Source organism: Falco punctatus (genome assembly GCF_963210335.1).
Source record: "Falco punctatus genome assembly, chromosome: 10".
In the NCBI taxonomy this organism is placed as follows: Eukaryota; Metazoa; Chordata; class Aves; order Falconiformes; family Falconidae; genus Falco; species Falco punctatus.
The window spans coordinates 21,027,011-21,047,150 of record NC_137590.1 but is presented as its reverse complement, the minus strand read 5'-3'; the positions used below and the strand labels follow the sequence as shown (position 1 = coordinate 21,047,150).

Below are 20,140 nucleotides of genomic sequence, written 5' to 3'. Positions count from 1 at the left end.
CAACTACCCTGACAAGGAGTCATCCTCATCTTGCTTGCCCACACCTTTACCTCCAGACAATGACCTAAGTTAACATCATCAGTATTCCCCTTCAAACATTCAACACTGCCAATTAATTACAGGACATTATACAAAAAACACCCACAAATGTTCAAATAAGCCACATAGGGAGAAGGCACCCACTTTTATTTGAGAACAAAACTAGAAAAGAATCTAAGATTATTAAACCAGATCTTGAAGCAGAGGCTATATCTAATAAAATATACAGCTTTGGCAGCTTATGAGTAAATAAATATTAGATCCAGGCCTGTAGTTGCATGATTTTGATAAACAGAAGATTCCATTTTTAATGCTCTTTTCTTGTAATACCTTAATGTGGAGACAGGTGTTAAAGCTTCACATTCAAAAAGGGATGTAGATGCATACAGGACAAAAAGGTGTCAACAGAACAGGATGTATGGATCTAAAAACTCAAGTATTTCTGTGGGGTAAGTCACGTATCTTAAAAGGGGTATGAGTTTTTACTCTGAAGCACTGCAGAGTACTAGGGTGCAGGCAGACTTTTGACAGACGGATCTCCCTTTGTTTCAATACAGGAAGTTGTATTTACAGCCAAAGTGTAAATAAGCATTCATAAATACATCCTAAGATTCAAACTCTCTTTCATCTCTTCAAAAACTAAAACTTGTAGGTTTATCAACTTTGGAACTGATCTACTGAAACATTACAACTCCTAATTTTATCTCAATGTAGTCCATCTATTTAAAAATGTTGTAACTTTCCAGAAATCCTAAAGACACAGACCAAAAGGTGTACTTTACTCTCCAAAAATAATCCTACAAAACCAGAGTGTTTAAACCAGCCTTTATTTTTCTTCCTCTAAATAGCATATAACCACAAAGCTAGCAGCACAAGTTTGCACTGGTTCTATGCACACACTAGAACACACTGTTGCTTATATATTTAATAGCTCGATAGCAATCATATCAAAAAGTCACATAATTAAACAAGGCATGCCAAACTGTGAAGCCAGGCTTTCCTTACACATCCACACACAAATTATCATAACCTTGTTTCAGAAAAACGTAACAGGATTTCAATGAGCCAGACTACCCCTACAGGGTTGATTTTTAAGTGAACAATTGCACAGCCACATTTTTTTTCTGATTTATTTCACCCATTTCTGTTGATTACTGACATTCAAAGCTGAAATTGATCCCCTTCACATTACAGTTTACAACAAATGGAAAGTATGCTACTTAATGAAGATAGAACAAGTATTTTATTAATGAATTTTACTAGGAAGCTTTAAAAAACTCCATTTTTTTTTTTAATTGTACTGATCTAGTACGACACAGATAACCTACAAAGTCAGATTTACACATTCTAGCAATGGCTGATTCGGTATCAACAGCTGATGATCCCATGGCTATAAGACAGCATTCAACCAGCACACACTTCTGCAGGGAATTAATTCACTGTAGGCAGTTTACGTTGCTGATGCCTCAAAACTGACTCTTTAGTACATCACATGCCATAGAAAGAAAAGTTAAGAGTCTTCAGGACTGCAATGGCTTCAGTACCCTAGCAGTGACCTAGCTTTGTATCCACCTATCAACAAAATTCTATAAGCCACAGTTTCAGCTGAGAAATGACCATGAAGAAACAGACCAAGCAGAATGCAATCCAGGCAAGTCAGAAATTTCCAAGTTAAATGCTTCAAGCATTCCTCCCTAACTACCAAGCAGTAACTGGAGGCAGTGAATACGATACATTTTTAAGTCTCAGCAACTTCAATGATTTTAGCAGCAATTAACTTCACTGTTCTTAACAGATCAAGTACTTCTGCAAAATTTCAAACTTGTTTGACAATATAGCACAAAGCCACAATCTCTGTGCCATACTTTAAGAACCGCTATGATAATCTACAAGACTGCATTTTTCCTGTATCTTTTCCACCCAGTCTTTAAAGCCATACTTAAGTTGCACAGTCAAGCATTCAAGCCAGGAAATGTCTGAATGACCATGGGCCACAGAAGCTTTACACAGCCTCCCTGTGCACAGATCTTCTGATAGGTCTTTAATTGAGGTGTTAATGCTTGCTTCCACCAGAGTCCTGACCACTCAAGACACGGGATGAGTAATCAGAAACCAATGAAGCCATTTATAAGAATTTGGTTTCATTTGTTACAGATTTTAAGATGATGTTAACATAACAGGCAAGGCCTCAAAAAAAAAAGAAATCACAAAACTGAATACTGTTTTTTGAAATTTTGATGGATTTTTCCCCCAGTAGCATTCTAGTTGGCTTAAGCACACACCTTTCACAGGTGTTTGCCAACTGTAATGTTCCTCATTTTCTAGGTGACTGATCTGAGAAACACAGGCAAAAATACAAACATGCAAAAAAGCTATGTAAGCCACTCGACGCTGGCAAGAAGCACATTCTGAAGCACTCAAAATGCAAAATTACTTGGAACTAGTCACATTAGACATTTCACATTAGTTAAGGCAAATCAGTATTTTTGATGTAACCTGGGCTTTAACTCCTTAGCTGTAAGGTACAAAAATACCACTACACATGCTGTGAAGGCTCCACCGATACAGCCCTCAACAACATAGAAAACCCTACTCCGTTGCAGAAAACGATTTTAAAAAATTGGCACCAAAGAAAGTACACAACTACATACCCAACAGAATTTTTAACCATACCTCATTTAATAAACACCATCAGGCCCATACAAGACATGCAACAGAAGATATTCAGCAGAACACAGACTCATGAAATAAGAGATTCCATCAGTATGTACACACGTACAGAGCTAAATTAAAGACCTAGCAGCAAACCCTAAACTTTGCATATCCCAGTCTGAGATTCTGGTTGCTACAATCTTTATAGTTAAATAGATGTGTATATATATATGTGTGTATTTATATAATAATTTATTCTAACAATAATACTTGTTATAAATAAAATTAAAGCAATAAAAGAAAATTTGCCACCAAACCAATTTTCAAAGTCATTGACCGCCTGATCCACAAAGACCCTTTCTCTTCTTAGTCAAACAAAAATAATTTTGCTTTTGATACTCTACAGCAGCACTTTCATGTCACTTACATATCATACACTTCTATTAAGCAAATGCTTCACAGATACTTGGAGCTCTCACATCCCTTTCTCTTGCTTTTACATACATTTCTGTAAACCATGTACAAAGATTCCAAAAAAGGCTGCATTTTAAAGCACGCATACTTAGAGCTCCGGCTTTTACTTCCCTTTGTACCACCATTTGGAAGAAAACAAAACTGCCTTTTTTAGACCAAGATCCAGAGGGAGTTTATTTAAAGTATAATTCATGGACTTCAACAAAAGATTTTGAGTCAAAACTTCATCACAGATGACTACCTAGGGATTCATTTCACTAATTTGAAGTAAACAGGTAAAATACTTTGATTTGCAAAAATAAACTGGTTTGTGGATACAGAGACAACTTCTTCAAATTTGTGTTTCTCTGAAGTGATAATAAAGTCAAATTATCTTTCTTTTCTCTAGTATGTCATCTTCTTGTTTTGTGTCTACCTATTTACTGAGATTACAGGGTATGCTAGTTTATTTTGCTTCTATTTTACGGTACTTGCAGTTTGGTGCCTGTCATGGTTCCCAGTAGTTTAGCTGCGTAACAGTTAAAAGCCAACTGCACTCAAACTGTCCCAAATGAAGAGACCATCATTGCTGTCGTGTCCCTTCCAAGGTCTCAAATGAGGAAACAAGCTACACGAGTCCTACCTCAATATTACTTTATTTCACAGAAATTCACCACATAACTAGAAGAGCTGTATCATGCGCACATATGTTCTGCACTCTGTTTTAACAACTTCTATCTCTCAATATTTGTGAACTCTTAATGATCTGTTTCTTACACAATACAACCTCCTCCACTAGATGGCTCTGACATTCACTACATGTATCAAAGCTGTGTGAACACTTAAAATACGTATGACAATAAAACAAAGTACACCAGCAACCACTTACTAAGAAAAGCCTCTGACATTGGCATACTTGTATACTCAGAAAACAGACAAAAATTAAAACATTATTTTGAAATAAATGAATACACACACGTGCAACTCCCTCCATATTGTCAGCAAAACTGTTTTTATCTTCAGAGTCCAAAATCCAAAAATGTTAGCAGAATGCATGTTCTTCATATCCCAGTTGGAATGCACAATGTACATTTTAAAACTCCAAGTTGTTTATTTTCTTGTATAATAAAAAAGCTGTACAAGTAAAACAGAACTGAGGTCTAGGTGGCACAAAGTAGTGCTGTTCAAGGATACGGCCATATTAAAATATGTCCTTCACCCAAGATACCTGACCCTCCGTACAGCTTCAGATACCCACAGCAGTTTTAGATAAAACTGCTTTATGAAGTCTTTATGAAGCTACACTATGCCATGCAGACTTAGCCAGACATGCACACGTTAGAACTGTTGAAGGATCTTCTAGAATTCATTATATAACTGTATCGCCAATAGTATGCAAAGACATCCAGCACCCCGACCTAAAATACCTTTCAGGTAAAATAACTGACGGTGTTTGCCTTCAACATAGTTGAATACATTTAGCTGACAGCATCTGTTTTTTGGAATGAGACTAAAGAGCACATTTTCAAGGGTGGAAAATAAAAAGTTATTCCTTGATAAAAGCTACTAATAAATACATTTGATCAGTATCACAACTGTTCTGATAGTCATGCTTCTCTCACCGATCACTTAAATTGCTAGCTTTTTGGGTCTGGGTTTGGTGGGGTTTTTTTCCCCACACTGGCTCAGTCTGCAGAACTAGCAGAAAGTACAAATTTCATGTTCTGAGCTGCAGCTACTTTATGAGCAGGTATCTAAACCTTTCTCCTTCACATTCTGACTTCACCTGTCATTCTATCCTTTACCCACAGAAATGTTTCCTACTGCAAAGTCTGCAGGCAATTGATCGTATTTTACTTCACCTACAATATTTACACATCGTGTAAACTGAGTGATCTGCATATACAGATTTTTAAATAAAATATACCTTTAAATAAGGAAACTGCAAATGTGTATGTTTTCCTTCTGAGGAATTAATCTATTAGTGTAAGGCTAGTGAGGAATTAAAGCAAGCATTTCTGTTTAGGAGGTTTACACACTAGTGTTTCCTAAAAAAACCCTGGAGATGACAAATGTTAAATGACATACAAGAAGTAGTATTGCAAGTTCAATGGTTTTCCCTTTCCCCTTTAATATTTAGCAACTCTTCACTATTTTGATTTTGTTTAAAATAAGAGTAGATAAACATTTTTCCAGTTAACTGTTCTTTTAATGTTTCTTCTTTGGTCATCCATGTTTATCTTCATTTGTTATATTCAAAATGTTAGTGAAGATCTTGCAGTACCAATTCTAAAATCAGACTGAATATTTAGCATTGAACAAACCTAAAAAAGAATACACGGAAGTGTTTCAAACCATCTATTTTCAAAGCAGAATGTTCAACAGAACTCCCAGTTCCTCCATTTCTCTTCTTCTGGTCCCACTGGTCAAAAATACTATTTGACAATTAATTACTTTTCTTTTAAAGAATATTCTTCTTCTATTTTGCATTTGCTATCTGTTGGGGGATTTTCAGGTACCAAGTATTTTCGCTTAATTCACTTCCAGTATTTTACTATGACAGCAACATAAGAACAATAATCGCTTTGCACAAAGACTGTCTTTTTGAACAGGTTTAGAGACTGAATATTTTCAGAAATTAGTATCATTGTGTGCTAAAATAACAACTTAATCCTACAAACCTGTTTAAATTTTCCTCTGATTTTTTCCAGGTCTTCTTGCAGCTTATCGTAAGTTGGGTCCTCATATGGGAATTTCTGAATCATCCCTACTAATGAATCCAGAGCCCTCATCTTTTTGCTACAAAAAAAAAAATAAATCAAATCAAAACAGAGAAACCAAATAGCCTACTACAGAAGTTTTTTCAATCAATCAATATGAAAATACTACTAATACTTATATATAACTTAGAGCACAGAACCCAGCTCTGCATCCTCCTTTAATTCAACTTCTCTCCCATTTAGCTCACTGACAGTGTCTATTTGATACATATTTAAGCCATAATCAGAGATTCAGCTCAGCACAACTGACAAAGTTAAGGTTTCCCTTTTAACTTACCTGCCAAAACCCAAAAAATATTCAAAGATCTATAGAAATATTGATTAGATGACCAAGATAAACAAAGAGACATAATAAAAAACCTCACCAGAATAGAAATCAAAATGTCTGACAGTATGTTGGCAATTCTGTCAGATGAATTAATCAAAACTGTACAGAACAAAAAATATGGAAAAAACATTGAAAGTCAGAAAAATGTACATTGGAAGGGACAGCTGGAGGTCATGCAGTCTACCTTCTGCGGAAGCTGGACTAACTTCAAAGCTAGATAAGGTTGCTCAGGGCCACTGCAAACCAGATTCTGAAAACCTACACAGATGGAGCTTCCAGTGCCTCTCTGTACAACTTGTTCCAGCACTTAGCTGCTTGCACTGGAAAGGACCTTCTCCTTACACCATTAGAACTTAACTTGCTTCAGATGGTGAAAATTGCCTATTGTCACTGTGCACTTCTGCAAGGAACGTGTCTTTACCTTACCTAGAACTTCCCTAGAAGTGGTACAACTAGGTACCTCCCTTGTCTTTTCTGCAGGCTGAAGAAACTAAGCTCCCTTATCTTTTCAATATCACATGGTCCAGCACATGATACCACCCTAGCATCCCACTGCTCACCTTTCTTCTGGTTTTCAGTATTTCTTTTGTATTGGGGAAGAGGCAAAACTGGACACCATAATTTGAAACAGTATTAAAGGAACGGGGATTATTATTATTTTTTTTTAATAAAAAAACCCGTACCTGTTCTTTTCATCTGTGCATTTCTGGAGCAGACACTGCCACGTCAGTGCAAACCCCAGGTAGTAACCAACCTGCAAATGGTAAGAATTTTGTGATGGAAAAAACCCAAACAGGTAGTGTATATGTAGTCAAACCAACATAAAGCACTACATTGTATCCCCTTCTTCAGGACACAAATCACTGGATATGCAAACATGTTTCTACGCTGGAAATACCAGTAAATTAGGATAGGAGAAACAAGGGCCATCTGTGTTACACAGTACAAGAAGCAGAAAACTTCTTGTAAAAATCTACTTAGCATCAGAGGACAGACTATTTAAAATGCAGAAAAAAGTAATTCCGCAAAACACTAGCTGTACTATATATGCTTTGAGCCCCACATTTATTAAAGCATGGTAGTAGGGAAGCAGTTAGAAAGCAACCTATTTAAGATGTTTGGTAAGTATTTGTTTTTGCAGCGCTGTCAGTTTATGCAGTCCACATACAGCCCTACAAAAGAAGTAGACAAGATGGACCAAGTGAGCCACCAAACCAACCAAAGAGGAAACCCCCCTTTTTTCTGAGTTAAGAGGCAAACAATTTTACAGGTCTAACTCAGCAGGCTAGCATGGAATCAGTAAGAAACATGAAGAGATGATTAGGCCAGCTTTGATGCCAGAACTTTTCATTACAACTTTGGACACTAAATGAAATAGGAACATAGCTAAGTTCTTCAATGCACCAACTGGGTACTGTGTCTAAGCCTGCCTGAGGGATGTGCCTGAAAACAGACACATTTTAATTATAATGTCTTACTTTAATTATCCATCAAGCAAGGCCAGCATCAGATCAGTATCATAATTTTGCCCAAGACATAAAATAGGCTCACAGGTCCACAATTACTCAAATCACTCTTTCTCCCATTTAACATGACTCACTGTCTATAATCCTACTGTCCTCTGGAGCTTCCTCAATGTAAGTAGATTACAGCACTTCTCTATTATAGTCTGTCTGGCACTATTTTGTATAAAGCTATCCAGCTTTGGAGACTGCTGTTTAACATTGTCATCTCAGAACAAGACAGTTGTAGCGTAAGTAGGAAAATATTTCATTACTGCATCACACCCAAATACAAACCAAAAATCTTACAATAACAAAACTGTCAAAATTTTGACAGTTTACCTTTTTCACTTCAAAGCAGATTAATTGCATTGCTACTGTTTTTTCTATAGATAATTAACTTTCTGAAACTTGAAAACATCAAAAGGGACAACTGTCAAATTACCCAAAGGTTTTCAATAGATCAAATAGATTTAGGTTTGTGGTGCTGCACTCAAAGTCTGCCATGAATCCTGTAGTACAGCTTCCCAACAAAGCTGAAAAAGTTCAGTTCAGGTCCAAAAATACTGTAACTATATTATACAGATCTGCGCACACCCCATGTTACATAAACTTGAACTGGACATAAGAGACAAGTTAAGGTGCCACACAACCACTCTCCAGTCCTTGCACTTCTAGAAAGGGTTGTTGATTCAGGTATGCCATTGGTGCAACCAGAATTGCCCCTTTAGGGTTCTCCACGTTCCATGTTTATCGCTAATGCTGAACTGCAGCAGATGGTACAGGGGTGGAGCTTTAGCAAGAATTTTGGGTTACAAAAATAAATGTATAGTTCATTGTGATTTTTTTCTGAGCCAGCTTGTTTGAATTTATTTCTTTCTTCCTACCCTCCCTTTCAGGAAAAAAAAAAATAATCAATATCCTATATAGCAAATAAGCTCAGAAAACATAAAACCATCTGTTAATTGCTCATATCAAAATACCACCTTTGAACTAGTTTTATGGGTCTTCTTGGACACATACAAAGCAATGGAATCCAGCAGGCCTCTGACTACCAATATATCAGGCTTTGCTTAACAGTTTCTGTGTTACAGTAATTTTCTAACGACAAAAAACATCATGATTCTGAAGTATTTTCCCATTTACCTCAGACCCAATCTTGGCACCATGGAGCGATCCATACCTCCTGCCCTCAACAACTCCAGCGTGACTGCCTTCAGCATACCCCTCCTGATACCCCTCACTGTGAAACCTATAAAGACAAAAGCATGGATTTTTATTACCTATTTTCACTTTATATCAAACTCACACTGCACACAAGCAGGTCACCGAAACAAAACTATGCTGGATCACCTCTGAAATGCAACTATCCATATTTCAAAACTCCACATAACTGTTTTAAATTAAGATGCAATTATGCACACCATGATCTTTTCAAACAAGTTTATAATAATGTGCCAAGAATAGCGCACTCTGCAATCCAGCTCAGGACTTTTACCAGAATAACACCGCTAACTACAAGCTCACAACTCCGGGCCAATTTTCCAGACGGCGGAAGAGCCGAGATCGAGCAGGTCGGTCGCTCAGCAAGAGCAAAGAGAGGCATTTCTCCCGCCCTTCTCCTTCCTCGCCCCTTCCCCGGGCTCGTTACCCGCCCTTCGCCCCACAATTTTTCCTTCTCGGCTCCTCCTGCCGGCTGTGGAGACCCAGGCCCAGGCCCGGACTCAGGCTGAGGCCCAGGCCCGTGGCGCCCCTTCCTCCCCTAGGCCGGCCGTTACGCGCGGCAAGCGACGAGCCCGCTCCGGCCCCACCTCCACCCCCGAGGCCCCCGAGCCCCAGCCAAGGCTCCCCCACCAGTCCCACCTCTCCTCGGCCATCACGATCTCATCGAACATGTCCGTGCCGGCCGCCACGGCCGCCATCGCGCCGCCACAGCCTGACGGCGGGGCCGCTCGGCACCCGCCCCCGCGCTGGGCATGCCGGGAACGGACGGCGAGCCGGAGGGGCCGCCGGCGGGGCGGGGCCGGCGCGCAGGCGCACGGGCCCCCTCGCGGGCACTGCCAGGAGGCGGAGCCGGCGGAGCGAAACGGCCACGCCCCCTCGTCATTGCCTCGCGCCGCCGGCGGGGCCGTGTGCGCACACCAGGGGGCGCCCGAGCGCCGCCGCGGAGCCGGGGGGCTCGGGGGATGAGGGGGTGGGGGGGCACGGCTGGAGGCGGCCGAACCGGGGCCCTCCCCCAGCAGCGCCCGTGGGAAGCGGCAGCGCCCCAGCGAGGGGATCAGCTCCCGTCGTTTTCCCGTGAGATTCGCAGGACCTGCGGTTCCGGAAAAAAAAAAGTAATAATAATAAAAAAATACATATTTATTGGTGATCAATTCTTTTGTCTGATTTCCCGACCTTCTTCCCGGGGGGTCTGACCCGTGCTCGCTCTGCAGCCGGCGGGGGCTCTGCTCCGACCGCCCCCCCCCCCCCCGGCACCTTCACCCCCAGCACTTCTCGTTCTGTGTTTGTGCTTGTATATACCCAGAATGTAAATGTTTGTAATGTAAACACCCAAACCAAACTTCAGTGTGCCCTTCTGGGCTGCTTTGTAACGTTCATTTGTTACTGCAGGCCAACACTACAAAAGGAAGCATTTATACTTACTTATAACCCTTTTATGCTTATTTGTAAGCATATATTTTAATGCTAACTTATAATGCTGTTTTCCAGATCCTTAATGTAACCGTGGCCCTGTGCGTGCCAAAGTAGCCTACCAATTCACATAGGGGTTTCAGGGGCTCTGCTGCGCCCCGAATTGGCCCCAGGAGGGCAGGGGGCTCAAAAAGAGCTTTAAAATCCAGAGATGGGTCTAAAGAAAAAAACCCCAAAACTACATTAAAGTGAAAACAGAGCCATGCTGCGAAAGGTTTGGCTAAGCAGATGCAGCAATGGCAGCGCATCGCAAACGCTGCGCTGCAGCAGGCTGTAGGGTTTTGTAGTGACTCCGCCAGCCGAGCAGCTCATTTGCTGCCCTAAATTAAAGTGTAGCTCCCACTGGATCCCACAGGAAATCTCGGAAGGTGTGCCAGGTGTGAGTACCCTCCTGCTCCACCGACACACCAACACGCACCATCCACTGATGTCTGCGGAAATATGCGCTGTCTTTCAAGGTTTCCTCCAACACAATACCTACAATTAAAATCTTGCTTTGGAATTTGATTTAAAAAAATAATATTCTTTGATCTCAGAAGATTGTGGGATTGATAAAAAATGCTGAAAATGTAATAATGTCCTTGCAAGAAGGCTACAAATCACTAGCCTCACTGCGGGGCATTCTTACTTATATACCTTCAGCAACCAGTATCATCCATTGGGGCTCCCGATAAACTTACTGCATCAAAAACTTGCTGACTGCTGCAAATTCCGCAAATTCAAAATCTTAATCATGTATTTTTATTCCTTTCCAAGGGAAACGCATCTCTGCTTTCATCATGCCTGACACTGCCTGAAAGGAGGGTTGGCTCCCATACATTTTTCAGGAAAGAGAGTGCTTTTATTTAATTTATTATGCTGTTCTCCATTCATACGCAAAGTACACCAACAGAGTAAAAAAGAATGGTCCCAACTTTTCCACAAACATGGTTTCAGTGCTTTGAGCAGAGGTAAGGTTGATATTATGGCTCTTGAATAAAGGATTTATAGCTTTTTACACTTCCCCAAAGTGGAAATGGAGATGCTCAGCATCTCCCCTCCTACAGCCTTCCCACTACTCTAACAACTCGTATTTGCACATCATAGCTTCTGACTGAGACATCACAAGGGGACATCTGACACCTGACCTTTAAAAACCTTTTCGGGCTGTAAAATGTACTATTGCAAATGAAAGCACCACAATTCTCCTAGAGAAACTACAGTCAGCTGGGATGGGTACGGCGGCCAGTCCTGGTGGTGTTTACATTCCCACAGAACCAAAGGCAATGCTGTGCCGAAGTTTTTTGCACACCCAGTTCCTGACCGAGTCAGGTGTCTGATGGCAGGGAAAGCGTTTTCCAGTAAACCTTCCACCTCAAGCTGTGATCTTGTCAGATTTTATAAGCAAAACAGCCAGGTCTGGTCAGTGCTTGGATGGGAAACCTCCAAGGAAAACCACAGTGCTCCAGGAAGCGGTGTGGGTAATTTAGCTCCTGGCATCCTTCCCTCGGTCTGAATAAATATTGAACCAATTCTGCTGCAGTCAGAAACGTTGTGATGCTGGTGGAAGATGTGAACCCAATGGTGTCAGCGCATAGGGTCACTGGAGAGCTCAAGATGCTGTTTGCAAATGTAAGGTTGCTCACCTTCGTGCTCATGATCAATGTTTACCAGGAACATTGTTACATCTACTTAAAACATCTCTCACTGCTTAAATTAAACAGCATGCCCTCTGAACTCTGCTATTTGCTGTGCTTCCCATCAAAATGCCGCATTTTTTTAGCAGGAGACTAGAAGTGGATTTTTTTTTACCAAATATTAAAAGTTCATATTTCTCTTATTTTGTTTCCTCTTTTTTTTTTTTTTTTTTAATTCTTTTACAAAAAAGTCTTGAAAGGTATTTAATGTTCAAAGAAACGATAGTGGCTGATTACAACTGGGAATGAAAACTAGAATGCCCCAAGCCTGAAAACTTCTGGAATAAACCAGCTTAAAACTCAGGACTACACTGTGTAGTACAGGAGGAGCAGGAGTCCTCCGGGTGTGTGGCAGTGGCTCAGCCCACAGGAGAACAGGAAACACCATGGGGGATATCTGCCAGCCAAGAAATCTGCAATTCCTATGACTTACAGCATTTCCAAACGGAAACGTTCGGTCTCTTTTCCTGCCAGAAATCCACATATTTTTCAGGCAAATATAACCAGTTGTCTCCCCAGCTCCGCTGTTGAGCATGGCTCCCATTTTTAAAAGGGAGCCGCTCTGCACCCACGGGATGGGTTGCATTCTGCAGGTGGATTTTTGCAGCCAAAAAAGAACCAGAGAAACCACAGCTGATGGGGAAACCTTCCATCTCCCCCAGGAATCACACCCCCACCCCCACCCCCAAGCAGCTGGGGGTTATAATGCACTCGGTTCTGTGGCCAGCCCCGTGAAGGCTGTGAGCAGGGTGAATGGCAGGGTTTAATGATAGAAACGGAATATTAAAGGGATCTCTTCTAGAATAGATGGGAAGTCACAACTGCTTTACTGCAGATGAAGTGTAACTCGTGATGCCTACAGGCAGCACTCCCCAGCCTCGACCTACAGCTGCCTGTCGGGGGCTGTGGGCAGGGGGGGGTCGGTCTCTGCTCCCAGGGAACAGCGACAGGACAAGAGCGAACGGCCTCAGGTGGCGCCAGGGGAGGTTTAAATTGGGTATCAGAAAAAAGTCTTCACCAAAAGGGTCGTTAAACATTGGAACAGGCTGCCCAGGGAAGTGGTGGGGTCACCGTCCCTGGAGGTGTTTAAAAGACACATAGACGTGGCACGGGGGACATGGTTTAGCGGTGGGCTTGGCAGTGCTGGGTTTATGGTTGGACTCGATGACTTTAAGGGTCATGCCAACCTAAACAATTCTATGAATCTTTTGATTCATATTGAATGATTTGATTATGATTTGATTCATAATGAATCATATGATTGAATGATGAGGAATGGGAGGAAAACATCAGGACACAGACAGCCTAAAGCTGAGCTTCACTCGTGTTGTATCAAGAGAGTAGCAACTTAGGACTAGATAGAGTGACCTTCACATATCCCAAGGCCAAATTTAATGAGCTGTTTCCAAACCGCTTCCGTAACAGATAGATACTTTTCTTAGACTTGCCATTTCACATGGAGCTCATCAGAACCTGGCAGCAGACAGACTGGAACTCCAGCCTTGGCATTCCCTGCCTAGCTTTGGGAAAACCCTGTTGTCTCTCCATGTCCTTGTCTGTTGTCCCTCAACCATGCCACCTCCACAAGGGACTCCATCTCCTGCTGTGGAGCCAGATGCCATGGTTTGCTAAAGCTCCTTGAAGTCTCTGGACTATAGGAGTGACAAAAAAGTCAGCTAGATTTCCGTCTTGAAGATGATTTCTTTTTTTATTGCAAATGTACACATTACACTACTGATAATGCACAGAAATTTAAAAAGCTATCGTCCGCTAAAATGTCATGATTACAAAACTCCACAAAATTTGTTACAACTAAAAAACCCACCTTCAGGAGTATATAAATAGAATTTTGAGCATAAATAACAGTAACAAAATAAACAGATGTATGTATTCAATAAATTAATTATAAATATTGCATTGGCAATGAAGTGCTAGGTCAGAAGAACACCAGTATTTCCAGTAGAGCTTTTTTTGTATAGAAATCTCTATTATAAAGGAACCTTTGGAAATGAGTAGAATCCCTGAACCCTTTTCTCACATTGCTTTTTTTTTTTTCCCCTTCTTTTTTTTTCCTCTTTGGTTTCACCGTGGTTATTCCTTCATCAAATTTTTACTACAGGAGAACAGAACTGAAGACGTCAGCCATCCGCCTTGGCCATGAAGTATTCATAATCCCTTCCTGCAAGAAGAATGGCAGGGCTGACCCAGTTCTGCAGCATTTAAATCACTAAACTCTCCCTCCACCAATTCCCATGGACACAGAATTAAGCCTGGAAGGGACTTGAAAGAATTGCTGATGGTTAAAGGTTAGACACAAAAGCCTGTTTTGCAACCAATTTGACCTACACATCATCCATGTTCAGTCTTTTTCTCCATTTGCTGATAACATACATGCTTACATACAACAGAATTTTAATTTAAACACTAATTTGAACTGCTCATTCCCTACCTGATGAACACAAACTAGCATTCTGTGCACTCTTCCAACCGCACCCTAAGCTCTCACTAATGTTAATGAAAACTCTCCACTCCATGATGCTGATGCCACAGTGAGCATAAATTAGCCTATAAAAGAAATCAAAGATCTAGTTTTACCAAGTACCTTATAGCAATAAGGGAAGGAAGAAATTTTCCCCTTTCTTCCCTTATTTCCTAAGGGAAGAAAAAGCACAATATACAAGCAGAACTGTTTTTTCAGTGGTATGCTTTCCGTAGAAAGTTTTCCCAGAACATTTTCAGCAGCTTTGCAAGAAACAATGTTCACTCTAGCTCATGTAACCACATTTACTAGCTTTTCCTTAACCGTGTTTTCTTCCAAATGCTTGTCTTTAAGGCCTCTGAAGAGGAAGATGTTTTCTGCATTTGTTCATATGAGCAGAAACAACAGGTGAACTTATGTGGTAATGAAGTTGATGTAGAAAAAATTGTAATTATTTTATCATCACCCTGGTAATGGAGGAACTCTGATGAAGCTACTAAGCTTTCCTTATTTAATCCTTCTTTTCCAAATAAAACTATGGCTAGGCAATTCTTTAGACTATAGAATAGCCTCTGGGCACTCATCTCTTACAGGTACAACACATTGCAAGGAAAAAGCTGGCTCCATACTGAAATATACAGAAAAGTTCAAAATACCACTACATGAAAAGCTAAAAACCCTGCAGTATTCTGCAATATTTCTTCAAAACCACGTGTAGGATCAGAGTCATTTCTGAAAGCTGGGGCTCTTCACTGGTGAGAGTTTGGAGGTGATGCCAAAGGGGTCCATGCTGTCCGTTTCAAGGGGTGAGGAGTACACCTCTGGTTCAAAGGCCTGGCTGTAATCACCGTATTCACCAAAGTCTGTTGACTCCACGGGCACAGTGTTGATCATAGGTAAGAAGTGAGATAGCGGAAGAAAATCTTTTCCTTTGAACTGTTGTCTTTGCTTGGCATTACTCAAAGACACCGATATTCCATATTTTTTTGATTTATATACATTGTAGCCATCTGGACGAATCTCCTCTTCAAAGGAACAATCCTCAGTGGAATACCTGAGCTGAACAGCAAGGAGTGACGAGAATTACAAACACACCCACCGCAGTCATTGTATTCAACCACCACATAAACCTTTGACACAACCAGCCCTTCTCCCTCTGCTGTCAGCAGGGATGTCCCTCTGGCTTGTCACAGGTTTGTCTGCACCTTGCAGACCCCACTGCTGGTGGGCTGCCCACTGCCCCTCCCCCTGGCTGCTGCAGGGGTGCAGGTGGGACCCCTGGCTCTGGCAACTGCTCTTTGAGTGATGGACCACAGCCACTGAGATGAAGTGCCCTGAAGTGGTCAGGCAGTTGGACGAGATGTTAGTTGTGGTCCCTTCCAAATGAAATATTCTTTTCTACTCTATTCTATTCTATTCTGCTCTATTCTACTCTCTACTTGAGCTCCCCATGTTGCACATAGCATGCGTTTTGTGTTTACGAGGCCATTAAAAGACCTAATCCAGAACTCCTGAAGTTAATGCACATCCATCACGTTAAATAAACTTTGAATCCTGGATGTGTACTTCTCCACAGCTACCACGCTTCTCTTGTCCTGAGCCCAGGGGAAAAGGGTCTCAGATGACAGTGCTTGTTTAGAGAAACCGTCCTTAACTGCTGACAGTACGTAACTGCAGCCACAAGACTTAATCCAACAACCATCAGGTAGGAAACTCCAGCTCTGTTAGAGATTTGCCTGTGTAAGGGCTTCAGGATCAGGTCTGCAGAAAGGCAGCATGCAAACATGGCAAAACAATATTAAAGAGGTAATTGTATTTTTTTGCTCAGCATTTACTGAAATTACAAAACATCAGTTAACACAGGGTTATTTTCTCGTTACACATTAGTTAGAACAGCCAAATTAATACCAGTGCAAGTTAAGATTCTGTATAGAAGAATGTATTTTCCTAGGTATGAATTTGTAAAATTACATTTGTGGTATGCTGCATGTATAGTACGTTAGGATTTTGTATCAGCAGCTCAGACCTTCTCAGATCCTTACACAAGCACTGTATTTCTTACAGCTCCAGGGCTATGTCAGGCTCAATCACTGCAGGTGATTGAACCTGCGGGCAATAAAAGACAGCTGCTGATGGTGTTCCAGCCTGCAGTGACAGCAGTGTCCTTACATGAACGTTCTGCTTGTCTGAACAGAGCTCATTTGCTAAACTTCAGCCCTTTCTCAAGCACCCTCAATAATATGGAGTACTATTTTGTCTTTTAAAAGCATTTTTCAAAGAAATGCAGTAATTTTTTTAAAAAAGGTGCTTTCTCCAAATAAAATCATGCAATATTTATCCATCTGCACACATTATATCTCAGAAAAACATGTATATATGATACAAATTTATGGCTGAGTTGTTAGCTGTCTTTATTTCTGTGAGTGCTCAGCCTCACCAACAAGGATGATGAAATAAAAAAGCCTCTTGAGTAAGCACACATTACAAGTAGCAGTTATTGATTGCACCCCCTGTGTCTCGACTAGATCATTCCCGCTTCCTTTCACTGGTATTGTCTCTTGTGTATTCTTTTAAGCAAGTACCAAACACACTTTAAGTATTTCCATATCATCTTTTTCACAGGAGAAATTTATAGTATGTCAGTATATTCAGCAGTTACATGATTTCCCCTTAAACTACTGACCAGGGCACACTGCACATCAAAAATCAACTCTCGTCATCAGTTTTCCAGTCTGATGGAAAGTCTTTTTTCCTTAAAAAAGGGCATGTTTCAGGACAGCAAGTGGTTGCCCAGTTCAGTCCCCAGACACTGTATTTGCCCCTTCATTCTTCCACCCCTGAGCGTAGCTCTGATAAGGCAAAGATTTGCCTGCCCTGGCTGTGAGCAGAGAGGTGACAGCAGGTGTCCACAACACAGAGATGTGGCGACGTGGCTACATGTTACTGTATTTTCAGAGAAAATCCCCTGCAATTAATACTATACACCAACACAGTCTGAGTCCAAGCATATGTATATGCCTTCAAAACAGTGTTACATGAAAGCTATTTTAAAATTCTGCGATTGCTAAAGTCCAGCCAGAAGCTCCAACAGAAGCAGGATCCAGGCTCTGCTTTGTTTTCATTGATCATATTGCTTTGGATATACATTAAAACCCTAAGCTAATAATTGACCTATATCATCTGACCCTATGCACCTTATCACAGCATCGATTGTTTCTAGCCCAGAAAAGCAAGAAAACAAGAAAGGCTTAATTATATGTTATATATGTATTGCTCTTATTAAACATGCCGGGAGTTTTGGGAATGGGCCAAATCCTCACCCAACTGAAATGAGCAGAATTTTTGTGGGAGTAATGGAAGCAGAATCAAGCTGTATCTTTTCTACAGCATAATAAAAACCCATCTCCCTGTGAAACTCAGGCTGCCATAAAGCAGTTACACACAGCATAAGTCTGAGTCTTACCCTTTCAATTCTAGAGCTGGCAACTGCTCTGTGTGGCTTAAAACAAGTTTACACCGCTGACAGTGCCTAGCTGATACGCTGACATACCCAGGGAGAAAGCATGGATGACCGACCCAGCAGAGTGATGTCAGTGGGTCCCTCGGCCCCTCCGCCTGCTGGGGTCCCGCAGGTGAGCTGCTCTCCCAGCCCACACCTGGGGCGGTGGAGAAGGGTCCCTCGTCCCTCAAAATCCTGTTTCTGTCTGGTACAACCTATGGGATGGTGACTCACTGTTTCTAGGACTTGGTGCCTGTCAGCCATCTGGCTGCATCTCCTTTTCCAAGGAGTAATCCTGGGTTTTTTCTTCTTCCAAAACAGTGAGAAATTACTCAGATTCTATGGCGTAATTTAATCTATTTCTGCAGCGGAGACGCAGCCACCCACCGCTGAGGCTTTTTACACATCAACGCAATTTTGCCCTGGACTGTATCCTCAGTGTATTTTGGCCGGGGACACCCAGCACATCCTTTGCTCCCTAAATGATGCTCCCTTGCTGCCTTCTCACAATCCCGATGGCCTTTCGTGCAGCGGCAGTGCCCAGGATCCCCCATGCTCCAGCCAGAAGGAGTGACGGGGCCCCCGAGAGCTTTGTTAACCCATCACCAAGCGTAACGCTAAAAAGAATATAGCGGCCCTTGGTCTCGGCTGCGCGGCGGCGCGGGTGGAAAGCTCCCGTGGGGAAGGGGAGCCCGGGGCAGAGCCGGCGGGGAGCGGGAGCAGGGAGCGGGGAGAGGGAGCAGGGAGCGGGGAGAGGGAGCAGGGAGCGGGGAGCGGGGAGCGGGAGCAGGGAGCGGGGAGCGGGAGCGGGGAGCGGGGAGCGGGAGCGGGGGTGGGAGCAGGGAGCGGGGGTGTCGGAGCTCACCTGCCCGTGCAGCCGCCCCGCCTCGTCCATGCAGAGGTAGCGGGAGCTCCGCACGCCCTTGATGGCCACGGTGCGCACGGCCACGGCGCGGATCTCCAGCAGACCTGCGGCAGCGGAGGGAAGAGCGGCGTTAGCCCCGCGGCCCGCTCCCGCCCCGCCGCGCCCCGCCGCCGGTACTCACTCTGCGGGCTCTGGCTGCCGGCGGCGTCCACGCGGCCGTCCCCGCCGATGCGCAGGAAGCAGCTGAAGAGCCCGTGCTTGCTGGCGGTGTAGAGGTGCCGCAGCCGGATCGGCTCCCCCCAGCCGTAGTTGACGTGCGGACCGGCGTCGGGCAGCGGCAGCGACACGGCGGCGGCGGCGGCCAGGCCCAGCAGCGCCAGGGCGGCGGGGCGGGCGGCGGGGCGCGGCCCCATGCGGCGGGCGGCGGCGGAGCGGCGCGGAGGGGCGCGGAGGGGCGCGGAGGGGGCACGGAGGGGCGGCCGGGCGCTGACTGCGCTGGCGGCGCCGCGGGGATGTAGCGCGGGCGAAGCCAGCCCCCCGGCCTTTTATAGCTCCGCGTTATCAGCCCGATCGATTCGGCCGCATCCAGCTCCAATATAGAGCCCATTTCATAGCGGGAATTGGTCGGGTCGGGCACTCCCCCCGAAAATATTGATCAGGTGACATCATTTCGCAGGGGACACCCTGAAGGCGCTCCCTGCCCACCCGCACCGCCGAGCTTTCCCCCGCTTCGAGGCTCCGGTTGCGCCTTTGCCCGTCGGGCCAGGGCTGGACCCCCGCGGTCCCGGCTGCCCCGACGGGACGGGCCGGGACGGGCGGCACTGCCGGGCCCGCAGCCCCTGCCCTGGTGTGCGTAAGCGCCGGGCCGCGGAGCGGGGCTCCCCGGGCGTGAATGCGCACCCGCCCGGCTGTGCGGAGGGGAGGGAGCCCGCCCGGGCTGCGGCTGCCCGGCCCCGCGCCTGCCCAAGCCCCTGCCCATCGTCCTTTATTTCCTTTTCAGAATAAAAGAGCTGCGCCCCCGGGGAATGCTTCCTAAACCTCGGGGCACACCCCGTGGGCAGGGGCCGTGCTGCTGTGGCAGGGGCGCTGGGGGAGCGGGGCCGCCGTTCCCCTTTACCGGCAGCCGGCGGGGCACAGCCGCACGCCTTCCGCACGCCGGGGCGGGCCGGTACG

The 20,140-nt window shown here is 43.8% G+C and overlaps 2 protein-coding genes across 20 annotated transcripts in view; both read right to left on the bottom strand.

Annotated features, from left to right (window-relative positions):
• Positions 1-9,774, bottom strand: part of LTO1 (LTO1 maturation factor of ABCE1) — a 31,845-nt gene extending 22,071 nt beyond the window's left edge. For 15 of the 18 annotated variants that reach the window (XR_013930820.1, XR_013930821.1, XR_013930822.1 and 12 more), the window contains exons 1-4: positions 9,618-9,774; positions 8,901-9,006; positions 6,936-7,006; positions 5,826-5,943 (exon numbers count right to left, since the gene is read on the bottom strand). Coding sequence is in view for 14 of the 18 variants with exons in the window: in XM_080405164.1 (XP_080261290.1) it covers positions 5,826-5,943; positions 6,936-7,006; positions 8,901-9,006; positions 9,618-9,676 (354 nt within the window). In the remaining 4 variants the exon portion in view is untranslated. Of the gene's footprint in view, positions 1-2,696; positions 5,469-5,555; positions 5,580-5,825; positions 5,944-6,935; positions 7,007-8,900; positions 9,007-9,617 lie in introns of those variants that run through there. The other 3 variants (XM_080405167.1, XM_080405169.1, XM_080405168.1) reach the window with 3 other exon arrangements.
• Positions 9,775-13,813: 4,039 nt separating this feature from the next.
• FGF19 (fibroblast growth factor 19) lies at positions 13,814-20,116 on the bottom strand. Of its 2 annotated transcripts, XM_080405163.1 has the most exons (3): positions 19,149-19,406; positions 18,968-19,071; positions 13,814-15,662 (listed from the first exon to the last, which is right to left on the bottom strand). In XM_080405163.1, the coding sequence occupies exons 1-3, from the start codon at positions 19,378-19,380 to the stop codon at positions 15,330-15,332; spliced, it is 669 nt and encodes a 222-aa protein (XP_080261289.1). In that variant the 5' UTR covers positions 19,381-19,406; the 3' UTR covers positions 13,814-15,329. The 2 variants fall into 2 exon arrangements, with proteins under 2 accessions (XP_080261289.1, XP_080261288.1); XM_080405162.1 differs by lacking the exon at positions 18,968-19,071 and having other exon boundaries at positions 19,149-20,116.
• Positions 20,117-20,140: the final 24 nt, after the last annotated feature.

Bases quoted from the DNA above. Each gene is read 5' to 3' on its own strand.
- FGF19 (XM_080405162.1), bottom strand. From the start codon at position 19,574: ATGGGCTCTATATTGGAGCTGGATGCGGCCGAATCGATCGGGCTGATA. The intron at 15,663-19,148 runs GTGAGTACCGGC...CTTGCTGTTCAG, and splicing joins CGGCAGCCAGAGCCCGCAGA to CTCAGGTATTCCACTGAGGA.